Source organism: Pangasianodon hypophthalmus, chromosome 15 (assembly GCF_027358585.1).
Source record: "Pangasianodon hypophthalmus isolate fPanHyp1 chromosome 15, fPanHyp1.pri, whole genome shotgun sequence".
Taxonomy (NCBI): domain Eukaryota; kingdom Metazoa; phylum Chordata; class Actinopteri; order Siluriformes; family Pangasiidae; genus Pangasianodon; species Pangasianodon hypophthalmus.
In genome coordinates this window covers 12,635,686-12,652,201 of record NC_069724.1, presented here as the reverse complement: position 1 = coordinate 12,652,201, position 16,516 = coordinate 12,635,686, and the positions used below count along the sequence as shown (strand labels likewise).

The 16,516-nt window shown below is 37.3% G+C and overlaps 1 protein-coding gene across 2 annotated transcripts; it reads right to left on the bottom strand.

The window, feature by feature from the left end:
• Positions 1-578: 578 nt before the first annotated feature.
• On the bottom strand, positions 579-16,072 carry c7b (complement component 7b). 2 transcript variants are annotated; one of them, XM_026940846.3, is made up of 18 exons: positions 15,982-16,072; positions 13,081-13,145; positions 12,065-12,140; positions 11,833-11,974; positions 11,014-11,158; positions 10,502-10,640; positions 9,270-9,404; positions 8,188-8,431; positions 7,225-7,338; positions 6,971-7,137; positions 5,772-6,000; positions 5,213-5,384; positions 5,045-5,132; positions 4,803-4,935; positions 3,575-3,763; positions 2,306-2,393; positions 1,536-1,717; positions 579-870 (listed from the first exon to the last, which is right to left on the bottom strand). In XM_026940846.3, exons 1-18 carry the CDS (start codon positions 16,051-16,053, stop codon positions 701-703), a joined length of 2,550 nt encoding a protein of 849 aa, XP_026796647.2. In that variant the 5' UTR covers positions 16,054-16,072; the 3' UTR covers positions 579-700. The 2 variants fall into 2 exon arrangements, with proteins under 2 accessions (XP_026796647.2, XP_053096142.1); XM_053240167.1 differs by lacking the exon at positions 15,982-16,072 and adding an exon at positions 13,344-15,153.
• Positions 16,073-16,516: the final 444 nt, after the last annotated feature.

Genomic DNA, 16,516 nt, shown 5'->3' with positions numbered 1-16,516 from the left:
TGGCTGAATTCTATAACGGATCGTGTGATAACATACAGTATTCTCCATTTCCATTATACAATCACTAACGATAATGATAGACCTGAGATTAAAAAAAAATTACTATGTTCTGCTTACATCATTCAGCGTGATCTGGGTTCATGCAGAAAACTAAACACACATAAAGACAAAATGAGCTTGAGGTAATAAAGATAGATTTTCTTTCCATTAGCCTGTTTTGTTTACCATTTGCCATTACCATCCTCCTGTTGGTGGCTTTTTGTAAAAGCATCATAGGAGTGCATAACCTGAGATTTTTAATCAAAAATGTCTCGCACTGGCAGGACTTTGTTGTTGGCTGTCTTTGGTTATAATGGCACTAAATCGGCCACAGGTGAGCACATTATGTGTTTTAATACCTCTGATCATCTATGACCAAAGAATTCTTTTACAATGTATGATTTTCATCTGGAACAGCAAAATCAGGCAAAAATCATACTGGGAAAAGCCGGCTTTATACTAATCAATACCATTTGATATAAATTCTGAATTTATATATTCTGTAATACAAGTAATACATAACACTAACAGTCCCAAGATACAAAACAAAAGCTTTATTTGCAGCCACATCAGCAGCAAAAACAGCATGTGGAACACAGCATTTTAAATAATAGTAGTAATAAAGTAGAAAAGGATCATATGAAGGTTATATTGAATTAGATCAATTTGGACATTTTCCAATGTTGATGACTCTGACGTCTTTCCCCAAACACCTCCAAGCCCCAGCCTCACACTCTGTCATAGACTCATGGCCGCCGTTCTCTACAGAGACGCAGAGGTGGGCGGGTTCTTCTGGGCAATCCTCTGGGTCTTTACAATTACACTTCACACCTGAAAACACACAGTGGCATTCAGATCAGTCTCAGCTATCCCCCTCTCTGTAGTGCAAGACCTGTATTTTCAATATAATATTTTATACCACAGAGCTGTTGAATTATCAAATCTGATTGGTCAGAAAGTGATGACTTGTTTTCTATAACAGCAACTCTGACAGTAGTGCAGCTGCAAATCACAGGTTTATATTAATGCTTCACATAAACAGATTAAAACCTGTGTAGAGATTTTTATTGAACATTTATGGAAGGATTCTCCAGTGATAGCGTATAACAGTCAGAGGTAAAGCTGTAACTTTAAGCTTTCCAACACAGGAAAATCTTCAGGACAGAGGAGTTTACATGGTTTCTTGCTAATATGACAATCTAAGTCTTTTTGTCTTATTAACTTCAAGAAAGAGAAAAAAGAGAGCTAGGTGAGGGAATAATTGTTTATAGCTGCTACAGTGCAAGTGATAACAGGAACTAACTTGTGTCACGCATGTTCCACAACTTTTCATTCTTTAATAAATGAAGAATTGCAAATGTTGGCAAATTATTGTGGTATGAGACGAATCTAATCCACTAGTAAAATAATTCACTTCAAGGTAGTACCAATAACTTTTACTATTACAGTATGCCCCCATGTATTATATTCCTAAAATAATAATCAGGAAGTCATACCAGTGCACTCCTCCCATGGCTTGCAGTCTTGACAGGATATGAATTTGGTCTCTGGCCAATCACACGCAGTTTCCTGGAGCAGAGAGAATGTCCGGCCCAGACACTGCAGGGCACCAAGCTGGCACACACCCATTCGGTTCACTAGGCCGGGACGCACAGAGACACACACTTGCAGAGAAGACCTGTGGAATGAGACAGAAGGCAATAATACAGGCTTTAATTTGCAAATATATAAAATGCACATAATCTGTGTATGCGCGTTTTGCTCAGGTATCCAATGATAGCTAACAATATGCTATATGATATACATAACTGATACAGATCCATATAGAAGACAAATATCAGTAAAATATCGATATGTTACAGTAACATGTATATTATGTATATATGGATTAGTAGTCTCAGGTACACTGCTACTTGCTTTTGTTTTTGCAGGTAATCACTGACAACTTCTTTATGTTTTTTTTTTTGTCTGAAATGATGTCTATTTCAAAATATGTTTATATTCTTTGACATACAAATGTTCTACTGACATAAAAAAAGTTGTTTTTTTTTTTTGTAAAAAAATCAGGGTGGGGGGGATGATAGGCTAGGGAGGCTGCAATGTTTGCGAATCTAAAAATTACTCAATTTCCCTGATCCAATAATGCAAAAGACATCAAATAACTGTATAAGACAAAATTTGTATTTAAAAAAAATAGGGTGCCTAAGACTTTTGCAGAGTACTGTATATGACATGATACATGAACTGAGCCCATAAACCAGCTTACCCGCATTCATATGGCATTTTGCACACACACTGGGCCCGTCCAGGTTTCTCCCAAGGTTTGCAGCTCAGGGTCGACTCTAACTGGACCACTAAAACACACATTTCATTTCAGTGTAAGAAAATGAGAGGATATTATTATTGTTGCACAGCAACAGGGTTACCAAAGAATGCAGTATGTTTCAGCAGGGTTTGCACACTCCTAAAAAGTGGATTAAAAAAAAAAAAAGACTGTTCAATTTAAAAGGCAGCTGTGCTCTGAGCTTGGCCAACATTAGGGAGAGCATGGAACATATGTCTTTCTTGGCTTTTACAATCCCATAATTGGGATTACAGGCCATATTGTTTTTTTTACAGGCCATATTGTTGCTCCAACCAAGAAAAGTTTTTACAAATGTAAATAAATTACTTGTCCCATAGTTAACTGTTCTATTTTCATTTATATATGTTTGTATATCAGAAGACATTCTATAGTTAAAATTGGCAACCTAAGAACATGTCCTCACATCTTATGTGGCTAACTTATGTTGCTAACTTGACATAAACTAGTTCTAATATGCTAGTTAGCCTAGCAAACAGTAGTCTAGCTGTGTTCAACACTAGAAAAATAGCTGCAGGTGATTTGGGATCTATTGGCTAAGCAGATAAACTAGCAAATAATATAGACTAATTTTTTTTTTTTGCTGTGTGCCAATGTTCCTTTTCAGTTATAATGCTGCTTGGTGCAATATAATGCTGCAAATTGTGAAAAACAGTCAAACTAATAACACATTATTTCAAGGTATATCATTATTTTAACTTTAAATCTTGCTATCTCAGGACAGTATGTCAATGCATTAACTTGATATCTTATTATTTCAAGATAGTATGTTGTTTTATTTAATGTCTTACTATCTCAAGATTGTTTATTATTATTTTAACTTAATATCTTGTTATTTTGACTTAACAACTCAATATATTTCAAGATATTATGTTATTATATAAATTTAAATAAAAGTGCCTTTGGTGTATATTAAGTCAAAATAGTGAGACAGGAACTTACTTTGTCATTACTTTGACATATCTCATTATTTCTACTTATTATATAAGACCCCATTATCTAGTATATAGTAATAATAAGTCTTATTCTGCATGCTATTTCCTTATGGAAGCCCTTATGGAAAAAAGTCTGAGTGCTATAGATTCAGGGCTTCTGCAAGGTAATATTACAAAACTGGATTAAAATAAGTTTTCAGTGTTTTAGCTAGTGTGGGAAACCAGCTTAAGTTTGTACCTGGGTTGCATTTAAAATCAGTAGGTGTTGGAGACCAGCTGAGACTGGCACGGCAGATTATCTCCTGCTGTCCCTCGAGCTGCATGCCACTGGGACACGACAAGGACACAGTCTCTCCTATCGAATATGTCTGCTTCAAGGGTGTGGCAATGACATGATTCAAGAGTGGTAGAGCATCACATGAAGTTCCTGGTACATACAAAAAAGGTTACATGGAAGTTTTTGAGTATTTGATTTTCCACAAATGGACTGTTTTTGGTTAAAGCTGAAATATATCTGGAAGTGAACTATACCAAACTCATCATCTTCTGTTAGTAAGGCAAGAAACTGGACGTAGTATAATTTTGAAGATGTTTTACACATATCCAAACGTCTTAGTTAATACCTTTTTTAGGCTTTAACATTAATACAGAAAACAAATGTGAGCATAATGTCGATCATAGTTGTCCTACTGATAATAGGTATGTTTGTGCTAAGTAAAGGATAAAAAATGTAGGGAAATGATAAATGATTGGGTAGTGTGATGAAGCAGTAACTCTTACCACCCTAACGTTGATTATTTTCCTATAACAGTATATCCTCAAGTGTTTTATTCCTCTTATACCACAGCAATTTGTCATTTTTTTTTTTTTAAATGTCATACTTTTGTATCCTTGTATAGTTAGTTCCCTCCCTGGCCTCTCCTTTTTCTTTCTAAGTTAATAAGACTACAGATGCAGCTTATCACCTTACCTAGAAATCATAAAGCCATATGTTCTCAAGACTTTCCCATGTCGGAAAACTTAAAGTTACAGTTCTGACTGTTACACTGACACTGGAGATTCCTTCCATAAATGTAAATTAATTTTCCTTACAGAAAACATGAAAGTTTACATGTTTTGTATCTGTTTATGTGGCATATTTGCCATACAAGTCCCTATACATGAGCTGTATACTATAAAAACGATAACATATCGCCTGTGATTTGCAGCTGCACTATAGTCAGGGCTGCTGTTATAGAAAATTAATCAACACCTTCTGACCAATCAGAATACAGAATTCAACTGTGCTCTGGTATAAATTCAAATATAGGAATAAAAAGAGGAACACTGACATTATGCACAATACAACTGAACTGAAACTCAATGTGTAAAATCTTTGCACTCATTTGATGGTTTTTTTCTAGACTTTCAAATGATCTGCAATCCTGAAAACCTTCTGAAAATATACTACTCTGTATCTGACTTACTCTTGCACTCTGTTTGTCCTCTCCTCCAGTTCAGGCCCTCTGTACATTCAGCAACAGGATCCCCAACATGGTAATATCCTTCAATGCAGGCATATTCAATCTTACTGCCAACTGCATAAACATCTTTAGGGCTCTAAAAATGGACAACAAATAGTGAGGGAGAAGATGAGTAAGGGGTGAGCCAGTCTGCCAGTTTGTTTATAGAAATGTTGTATTGCATTATGACAGTGAGAGAACCTCACCAAAACAAATCCATTTTGTAGAGGAGGTGGAACCTTGCAGGACTTCACCGGGGTCAGGGATGGATCAAAGCAATGTGGCTCCATAAATCTAAAATGTCAATCACACTAATTAGGCTAAAGATGATGTAATATGATAATACTACAATGACATGTTTTTCAGCATCACACCTTAAGTGTTCAAGATCCGGGTCCTCACAGGCTTTGTGCTCGACGGAAGGGCCTACACAATGCTTGCCTCCGTTTTTTGGTACAGGATTATTACATGTTCGAGTCCTTGATTTCTGACGAAGAGAACAAGTCCCCCAGGCAGACCAGCAATTCCAACCCCCATGAACCATTCCTGTAAAATAACAGTGATGTCCAAAGGAAATGGCAGTATGGTATCATGAAACAGAGTTACTGTTACCAGCCCAGTTGATTATTTTTCTATAACAGCACATCCCCAATTGTTTTACACTTCTTATACCACCATAATTTTGCACCAATTACATTTTTTTAATTATTAATGAACATAACAACATATGTGTTATGTATAATAGGTTATAATAATAGGTTTTTCTCTATTAAATAACAACACATTTAAGTCCTTGTGAATGAGCTACATGACTGTCAGAGCTGCAGTTATAGAAAATTAATTACCACTTTCAGAATTAATGACCAGTCAGAATTGAGAATTCAACAGCACTGTGGTATAAATCAAAATTATGTGTAATACACTCAGCTGTACCTGGCTGTTCTCCAAGGACATGACCATTCTGGCAGGATGTGCCGCTGGTGTTGGGTTTGCACACACAGGTACACACTCCGTCACTCAGCACAGGCCTGCCATTGTTGTGGCATGGCTTGCAGTGGCATGGGCTCTGTTCCTCAAGGTAGGCCTCCAGCGCCCTCTTCAGGTGTAGCTTCTTCAGCTGTGCACATGATACCTCCTTCACCAGCTCATAGATTGGCCTCAGCTGAGGATATTATGACATAAAGCTATAAATGTATTCTGTTGGGAAGGTCTTTCCAAACAAAACAATGATGACACTCAAGTGCAAAAGTTATACTCATAGGACAAAATGAAGAAGAGAAAGAAATCAAATTTATAGTGCAAGACAATATATGTGATAGTATTCACAGATATTATTAGTGAAAAAAAGAAAATATAAGTTAAAAAGTTTGCAATTTTGCAATGCCTTTATGGCTGCCTACAACCTCTTTCATATCCTCTGAACAGCTTTTGCATTCTATCAGTTGTAATTTTTCCCTCCCTGTGGCCCACTGTACATTCCTCATAACATTCGTAACTCTGCCAAATGTAAAAATGCATTCTTCAAATTGTGTCTGGAAACTGAGAGGTTCATAGCATAGTTCTTTTCATTATATTTCTCTGTTCATTTTGAATTTAAATCAACTGTAGATCAATTGTATAACTAGGGGAAAAATTTCCTTTCTTCTGTTCAAAAGAAACAAGGCTAATACTTTACAATACTGTTCAACAACTCATAGGTATCTTTGCAGGAACTAAGCAGGAACGAGTTCTTTGTTAACGCCTATCTTATTCCTGTAAAATACTAAGAACTACTAGTTATTTACTCAGTAAGTATGTTAGTAGGAGTTCACTATTAACTAAGCAGCAATTAACTAAATCTTAAGCAGTAATTACAGAGTCCTACATTTCTCCTGCATAACTACTAGTTAACTATGTCTCTTTTATACTTTTATATTTGTAACTACTGATTAAGTCCTGATTAATTACTGATAGGAATAGGAAAAAGATAGGTGTTAATGAAGAACTACTCATTCGTTCCTGCTTAGTTTCTGCCTAGTTGCCAATTAGATGATGAACAGTATTGTAAAGTGTTACTAAGATAAGGACTTTATCTTTTAATCGTATGTTAGAAAACTAATTTGCAGTTTTTGATTAACTTTGCTTAGACATACCTTCTGTTTGATCACCTGAGGATAGTCCTTGACTGAGCCGGCCCATTTGGCATACATGGCATGGTTTTGCTCAGGGTTCTCCAGGTCCAGGAGGCTTAAACCTGCCACGTAAGCACCATGCCCTCCAATTATGTTGGTCTTCACTGGCAACTTCTGGCTTCTTTGCTCTGTGAAACAACATTTATAGATGAAAATAAGCAGCAAATTTCTTTTTGAACTTGTGGAATGTAGTGTATGAAAAGAAATAAACTAACCATTGTAGCTCCTAATTGACTGAATCAGTTTCTCACACTTGGTCGTTCTCTTCTTTCGGAACAGTCGTCTCTTGACACGTGTGACACACTTGTGAAAATCAATATCTGTTTGACCTGCATTTTTAAACAGGAAAAATATTAACTTCACTAGAACAAATAGGCCATATAATGAATAAAACACTTGGGGGCATTCTGTTACAGGAATGGTGTGATGAAGCAGAGTTACTGTTACCACCCCAAAGTTGATTATTTTCCTATAACAGCAGGTCCTGAAGTGTTTTATTGCTCTTCTACCACAGAAAAAACACCTTCTGACCAATCAGATTTGAGAATTAAAAAGTGTTGTGGTATAAATTCCTATGTTGATAATGTCAAAGATGCATGCCAAAGAGGAGTTTACCCCCTTAAATTTCTAGCTTACATTTTTTAAAAAATTGTTCTTTAAGGGGTTCTTGAACAGGGGTCCTAAAAAGCTAGACACTTAGAAACCTTTCTAATAAGAAAACCCTCTCTTATAGGCTTCCTTTAAGGTTTTCCCTATAGTGACCCAAAAAGATGTTTCAGTTTATTAATCAGATATCAGTATATCAGTTTATTAAACAGTTTTAATCAGATATCTTAAAGCTCAGTAACTACAGTGAAGCTAATAGGAAAGGCACTATTAAACTAAAGAGTTCTTAGCCTTCCAAAGGGGTTGTCTATTTGGGACGCCCTCTGAAAGGAAAGGGAAAAGGAAGCCATCTGTTGTAAGGTCATATGGTTTCATATAGAATCTTTAAGTGGTGACTTGTGGAACAGTTTAGGGTGTTATATAAAATTTGTATTACAAGTGTCTTATGAGAGTGAGACATGTAAGTCTGAACACCAGTTCTTGGGAGTTTAAGGGGTTGATTATTAGCTGGAGGCATGTCATCACCCTCCCCTCGAATCAAGAACAGCAGATTTTGGTCAGATAACACGTACTCATCTCACTCATAAACTGGGAGTCAAACTCCAGCAGGACCTGGTACTCTCCACCCAAAGAGCCTTCAGCCATGTAGTGTGTGCCGTAGAATTGCAGGAGTGAGCGGTAGGCTGCCGGATCATATGTGCTGGGCAGAGCAGATAGAGCTTTCCAAAACTCCTCAGAAAGAGGGAGGTACTCCGGGATATTGTTCTGGAACTGAGCTACTTCCACCTCATTCTTGATAATCAAGAGCTGGTAGGCCTAGAAAAATATAAGCAGAACCCTGAATAGCACATTTGAATTGAAATCATTATCACAGGCCTAGAAATTTTTTTTTTTTTAAATTACAAACTGCACCTTTAAATAAACTTTTTATTATGTAATATTGTATTGTAGCCTATAGCAGGGGTTCTAAACCTTTTAGGGGTTCCACTAGAGTGAAAAACCAAAAAACCCTTTAAGGTGCTAGATGGAAACTTAATAGTGAATGTGAGCTGTAAACCGTGAATGTTTATTTATTTATTTATTTATTTTTATTTATTTTTTTTTGTCATTTTGCATCAGCATTAATGACTGAAGCTCTTTCCTATTTGCTGACACATGGATAAGTCAGAGTATCTGCCATCAAAAGTTCAACTTTTGACCTTGTTGTGACCTTGTTGAACGGACAGTAGAGCATCTGCACTTGTTGGTGAGTGTATGTTTATGAGTGATAGTAAAAAGTCCTGAATAACCCACCCTAATACAATAGATTTTGTCAATAAATAATCAAGAACTGAACAATGAACAGAATAATTAACAGTACACAGGGCTTAGCGTCAACTGTTCATTTCTGCAGTCAGGCATGGCGAAACAAATAAAATTGTTCATAGTCACTGAATCAATTAATAAAATCAATGCAAGTGACCCAAGTAATAAGTGACCCAAGTTGAACCAGCAAAAGAAAGGCAGAAATTTTTGTCACTGCATGAGAGGTAAAATTAAATAATCTGAAATACTGTAAATATTAGCTGTAAAAATGGCATCATATTGTCAGTTTAGCAACCAAAACCTGAGTACTTTTAATAAGTTAGAGCCAAATCCTGGTACATTACTTTACCTTGTCCCTCTTCAGTTCATTGTGGAAGGTTTTGTGATCATGGCCTCCTTGGATTTTATATCGCTGCTCTACATGGTCTATGTAGGACCAGGAGCTGTTGTAGAACTCGTCACTAAAGTCATTGTCAACAGCCACCTGATAAAAATGTGAAGAAATGAGATTTTAATGAAGAAAACCTATAATAATCTGATTATTGTATATACTGTGAACTAGTTATAGTGTTAAAATTATTGTATACTGATATAATTAATCCCAAAATAGCTGGTGCCACAAATAAGCTAGGTAGGTCTTATGTAAACTTACTGTATGAACACTCCACTTAAGTAAAACGTTTCTGATTTTTAAAACTGCTGTAGATAGCATAGCTTTTAAAAGGACAAAGAAACCTGACAAAAAGTATAACTGACATAGTTGCCCTGTTGTTCTAAGATTATGTCAGCCCACAAAATGTCATGAAAAGCTTATGTCAACAAAAATCTCTCAGTTGACTAAACTTGATATCAAAATTGGCAAAAGTGGGCCTTGTGAAAGGTGCCACCTGCTTTAAAAAGTTTATGTATGTTTATGTCAGTTGTCATAAAGGCTTATGTATGTCTAATTTAGCCTTATGAACAATGCGCTTGTTCGTAGGTTTAAGGTAAGTTAAGGGATCCCAATTTTACAACAGTGTATTTTATTTTAAACATATTGATTTATGCATTTTCTGATAAACTACTGAAGAGTAACAGCTCTCTTTTTAACATGTGCTGTAAAAAAAGATCTAGCAATTTTCAACTGAATAGCAGAAACCTTCTGCTCCTGCATAAAATTATGTTATCTTTAAAAAATTTAAATGATAAGGAGCGAGTGTGGCACACTGCAAATAATGATAATGGGTTGGATTGTTAACATAATGCTGATTTTTTTTTTATACCTTTGGTTCGATTTCCCAAAATACCACCATGACCCTGACCAGGCAGTTACTAAGGAGGAAGGAATGAATGCCACATGCCATAATGAATGAGTGCCACACGTTCATGTTCATATCTGACCGCTCGCCTGCATGAAAGTAAAAAGCTCCCACCTACGTTCCGCGGGATCCCAGACCCACAACAGTGTGTCTCCTATCCTTATCTGCATTTGTATATGTTTAGAACATATTATCTGTTCATTCCAAATAATATTCAGTTACATTCTTAATAGATACAATATGTTCTATATACAAAGAATCCATTTTGCACTTTCTTGCTCACCTGAAAGCTGTATCTGAGGATACTTTGTGGGAGTCTATAAAAGTCTCTGTGGTCCCCACTAAACACCTTCCTGCACTGGCCACCGAAGCTGAGAGTGTTAATAACACCAGCCTTCAGCTTGCCCGTCAACACATCAAACCTGTGAAATACAGCAGCAAATAAACATTAGAAATATAAGTTTGTCTTGTAAGCTAGCGCACACAAACCTTAAGCTTTAAAGGAATACTTCAGCTTTTTCCAACCTAATCCCTCATTCACTCATATGTGATTAGCATGGACATGAATTTTAAACTCTAAGAAAAGAACAGAAAAAATGTGTACTCCAAATTCACACAGTGATGATTAAGGGCAGGTGTTTGGAATTTGGGGATTCTGTTCTTTTCTCAGTACAGGGAAAGGTATTTAATTCTTATCATTGATAGTGGCGCATAAGTTGGAGATACAGTAGAGATCAGGTTACAGATCAGGTTGAAAAACACTGGAGTATTCCATTAATAAGCAGTGTGTCTTACCCTTTTCCAGTGAGATCAGAATTGGGTGGAGTCTTATGCAAGTTACACACAATCGTGCTGGACTGTGCACAGCGCTGCTCATCTAAACCATCCTCCTGGCAGTCATGATCACCGTTACACACCAGACTAGAGATGATACACTGACCTACACAGACACGCACATGCACGCACACACACGGAGCTGATAAGGACTAATGATGTTTTAAAGAATGGCTTATTTACACAGTGCCCCCCTTGTGCTAAATGTAATCAATTGTCTACAAAATCAATCTGACTTTTTCTTCTTTAGTTTTACACTGGATCTCTGAGGCTAAGGTAGTCAACATGTAAAGGAAGTATGTGTCGTACAATAAATATCAGCATCTTTTTTAGCATCCTTAAATATGAACTAAAGTTCTTCACTATGTAACAGAATGCTGGAACGTTATGGAGGTGACTGTCTTGGACAAACAAATTCACTTAGTAGTTGTTTAGCATAGTTTGGTATGATTCCACTCTTTAGGACTAAACTTTGGCTTTCAAAGTTAAAAGTTGGAATTATACCAGAAAGCTTTAAGTGATGCAAATAATAATAACTTAAATTGCAAATAGGGACTTTGTAAACAGTTAGCTTATTGTTTGTAAAACTGAGATTACATCATAAAATGTTGTTTGAAGCAAGTATATAAAAAATTTGGGTAAATATTTTCAGAAAAAGCATTTTAGGTGAGATTTCTGATTAACTATTTTATTATTTTATTATTAGTAGGTGCAAATTTGTGTAAATTTAGTTTAGGCCAAATGTTTTGTAACGTTTTGTAATTTTGCAAGGCTAAGTACCAGAAGTGCAGCGGAACCGATCTCCACATCCTGCTTCCAGGGGACAGCTTTTAGTAGGCACACATGCTTGTCTTTGAACGGCCTCCCCTGTGCAAACTCTCCCGCCGAACTGAGGGAAAACTTGTATCGAGCGAGTTCTAACCTAAGAGAAGCCAAATAAAAATCAATAAAAGCTTTTCATAGGTTTGAAACTTTATTTTAGTCATTTCAATCTCCACTTGTTTCTGTCTACCTGTGTTTTCATGCAGCCGTCACACTCCGACCAGCCTCCATATGCTCCCCATATGCAGTTTACTGGCTGCTCACATCTGTCAGAGCAAACACAAAAATGAATCAGCCACCATTGATCATTTTTACTCACACACTGCTAACCAGTTATGAATGTGAATGAATGCAAAAAACATCTTTTACAGAAATAATTGATGGATGGCCAAACAATTGTCTCTTACACCAAATGTCAGTCAAGACATTTCTGCTGTCTAAAAATTGCTTCTTTAGTTTTGTGCATCAAATTTCTTTGTCAAGTTGTTCAGTGTCTCAAACAGACCTTCAAATGTAGTTGATCAGCCAAGCTATTTTAATTTTGGTGTCTGAAGTTTGCTACTGGTGCTACAAGAGTAAAGTAGCTAACAAGTAATGGAAGTTAACAGTTGCAGATGTAGCAGAATACATCCATATTCAAATCACATCACTTAAATCAGTTCACCAATAACATTCAGATAAAAGAGCCAAATCATTCATGAAAAAGAGCTGACTCATCTACCTAGAAGAGCTGACTCATTCACCTAAAAGAACTGACTTGTTTACCTAGAAGTGCTGACTCGCTCACCTAGAAGAGCACACTGATTTACCTAAAAGAGCCACCAACAACAGTCAACTCTTTCACCTCAAAGAGCTGACTCATTCACTCAAAAGATGTAACTCAATCGCCTAAAAGAGCCGATTTGTGAGTGTGTCATACAGAGTCAGAAACCATACCAGAAGGTCTGTGTGAGACACTGAACAACTACATAAAGCCATTTGAGGCACAATGCTAAACTGGTGTTTAATATTAGCCTGGTAGCACCAGTGCAAAACTAAAGAAGCAAATTTTAGAAAGCAAAAATATCTTGAATAATCAACTACATTTGCAAGAAAACAATTTTGTTTTTTGCACAAGCTAATCCTTTAAAGATATGTGATATAGCTAAAGTGTTAACAGATGTCCATGACTGTTTGCTTTTCACAGAGTTGTTTTTTTAAACCTACCTAATATGTGACAAAGATGTGAGCAGGATTAACAGGCAGGATGAAGTGACAGTTAGCAGAGGTTTCTGGAAACACATACCAGAAATCGGTGATGTAGCACACAAAGCCTTCTATTCTTTACAAGTATGAACCAGTGAATAAAATATAAATAATGCTTATTAAGGAAGGTGTTACAATTGACCAAGCATGGAAAAAGGACAGAGAAATTATACCTGAGTGAAAATGTACATATTAAAAGAGAAGGTAGTGAGTCAAAATTATACCTCAGTGAAAATTAGTGAAAGGGCCCCACAATTAAATGTATTCAGGTTTGCACAGCCTGAACAAGCTACACTGGACCATCCTCTCATGGGCCCACCACCTGCAGGAGCAGTAGTGTATGGTCAGGTGCGTTGTGGATTGGGCGGCAGTCGAAGGCAGAGGCCTTGGTGGACCGATCCCCAGCTACCTAAACTGGCTTTAGGAACATGGAACATGATCTCTCTGGTGGGAAAGGAGCCAGAGCTAGTGCAGGAAGTGGAGAGATACCGTCTAGGTCAGGCTCATCTCAACAGAATGGCCCATCCGATCTGAACCAGAGTGGTGTTCCGTTATTGGATTTCTGTGCTTCTAATCATGGTTTATCCATAATGAATACCATGTTCGAACATAAGGCTGTTCATAAATATACTTGGTATCAGAGCATCCTAGGTCGCAGCTCGATGATCGACTATGTGGTTGTATCATTGGATTTGCGACCATATGTTCTGGACACTGGTGAAAAGAGGAGTTCACCTGTCAACTGATCACCACCTGGTGGTTAGTTGGATCAGATGGTGGGGGAAGATGCTGGACAGACCTGGTAAGCTCGAGCGTGTAATGAGGGTTTGCTAGGAGCGTTTGGCAGAGCCCCCTGTCTGGGAGATCTTCAACTCTCACCTCCAGCAAAGCTTCTCCTGCATTCCGAGAGGAGCTGGAGACATTGAACAGGAATGAATCCAGAGCTCCATTGCTGAGGCGGCTGAACGGAGCTGTGGCTGCAAGGTCGTCAGCGCCTGTTGTGGCGGTAGTCCCCGAACTTGTTGGTGGACACCGGGGGTAGATGGAGCTGTCAGGGTGAAGAAGGAGGCCTTTCAAGCTTGGTTAGTTTATGGTACTCCAGAAGTTGCTGACAGATACTGGAGGGCCAAGTGGAGTGCGGCAAGGACAGTGGCGGAAACGAAAACTTGGGTATGGGAGGAGTTCGGTGAAGCCATGGAAAATGACTTTCTTTTGGCCTTGAAGAGACTCTGTCAAACCATCAGGCAATTCAGGAGGGGGAAGCAGGGCCTTGCCCACACTGTTTACAGTGGGCATGGAGAACTGTTGACCTCAACTGGGGACATAGTCGGACGGTGGAAGGAGTACTTCGAGGGCCTCCTGAATCCTGGCTCCTTCCATTGAGGAAGTTGAACTGGAGGACTCAGAAGAGGACATGCCCATCACTGGGGATGAGGTCACTGAAGTAGTTAAACAACTCGTTCGTTTCGCTTCAGGTTGGAAATGAGATACTGCTTCAAGCAGAGAAGTTTAAGTATCTCGGGGTCTTATTCACGAATGAGGGTAAAGTCAAGTCAGAGATTGACAGAAGGCGACTATAGTCACTGCTCATCTGCATCAAAAGGAGCTAGTTGAGGTGGTTCGGAAATCTGGCTAGCAAGCCTCCTGGACACCTCCCTGGGTAGGTTTTTCAGGCATGTCCAATGGGGAGAAGACCTCAGGACAGACCAAGGACTAGATGGAGAGATTATATCTCTTGTCTGGCCTGGGAGCGCCTGGGTATCCCCCCCACTTAGACTCCTTCCCCCCACAACCCGGACCTGGATATGTGGAAGAAAATGGATGGATGATAGATGGATGGATGGGTGGATGGTTGGATGGATGGAGGTTTGTACAAGTAAAATGCAAATTATTTTTTACCTGAAATTAGAAGTCATTACTTTTTTTTCCAATATTGTCTCACACTTTCAAATCCAATTTGCACAACTTGATTCATATAAGAAGTGATAAAGATATAAAAGCATAGTGTCTAAAAACTGAACCTCTTATGAAATACAATAATCAATATGAAATTGATTGGATGTTTTAAATAGTTAATAAAACAGGGTTAAAAAAAAAAAGTCATGTGATTGAATAGAAATTGAATAAATTTAAGGGGTAAAAATTTTTTTTAATAATGAAAATGTAATTGAGTAATGTCTCAATTTACTAAAGGTGTGCATGTAAAAAATATACAAACTTGATAACACCTGCAAAAAAAATGAGCATTTTTAAATGAGCAAAATAACATATATTGCCTGGCTTTGCATACTTTCCTTAATGAATATGAGTTTGGGGTGTTTATTCTACCCAGGGTCAGCTGGTATAATGATGTTAGTTACAGTCATCACTTATGTTATATTGGCTAAAAAAAATTGCCAGCCTATTTTTCTTCTGCGAAGTTCATAAAACACAGTTTGTTATGTTACTGCAAAACTGCAAAGTGTAGACTCCTTTGTCCTGAAGACATTCCTGTGTCGGAAAAGTTACAGCTTTACTTCAGACTATTACAAAGACTCCTTTCATAAAAGCTAAATAAAGATCTTCTTAAAGAAAACCTCACCATATCAAGAATTATGTATTATAAAAAAATACATATTATGTGTTAAATAACAATGCATTTTCTTAATCTGTGTATTGTTAAGCTTAGTTTATGTGGAGCATAATGAGAATGAGATGGTACTATAGAAACAATAATGTTTTAGAATGAGTGCATTAATAAAAAAAACTGTGATTTGATTTGTGAATTGCAGCTGGAACTACTGTCAGAGCTTCTGTTTTAGAACACTGTGGTCTAATAATTTTTTGTGCATTATAGTGTAGTGGTTTGAGTTCAGTGCTTACCTTCATGCTGGAGGCCTGAGTGACTGTTATCTGGCTAAAGCAGAACAAGGCCATGCTCATATAATAGCTCATGCTCAGAGATTACTCAACCCAGTGATTTCCTGCAGTTACTCAACCCAAGGGATATTTTTTTCCTGCACTTTTTATGTGTTTTTTTTTTCTTTTCTTTTTTTTGGTTACTGGACTGGTACCAGCATATTTTCACTGACCTCCAGAACACTAACTGTTGTACTTATTTAGCAACATGAAGAATGTGATGAAATAGTGTTTTTTTCCTCCTAAACCATTTGGAACTGCCAGATCCACGAGCTACAGAGACTTGCACAATAATTGTTTGTGTTGGATGAGAAGTCCCAAAATGCTGATGTGGTCAGAAGTCTAACCCTAGTAAAGTGAACACTTAACTCCATTGCATGTATCACTCTAAATCATTGAAAAAATCATTTTAATTAAATAAAACTGTTTCTCTTTGAATTTCAGGCCAGTTTATGCAGAAATATGAAAGAAATATGTTTTTATTTTGGAGGTAAGTAAG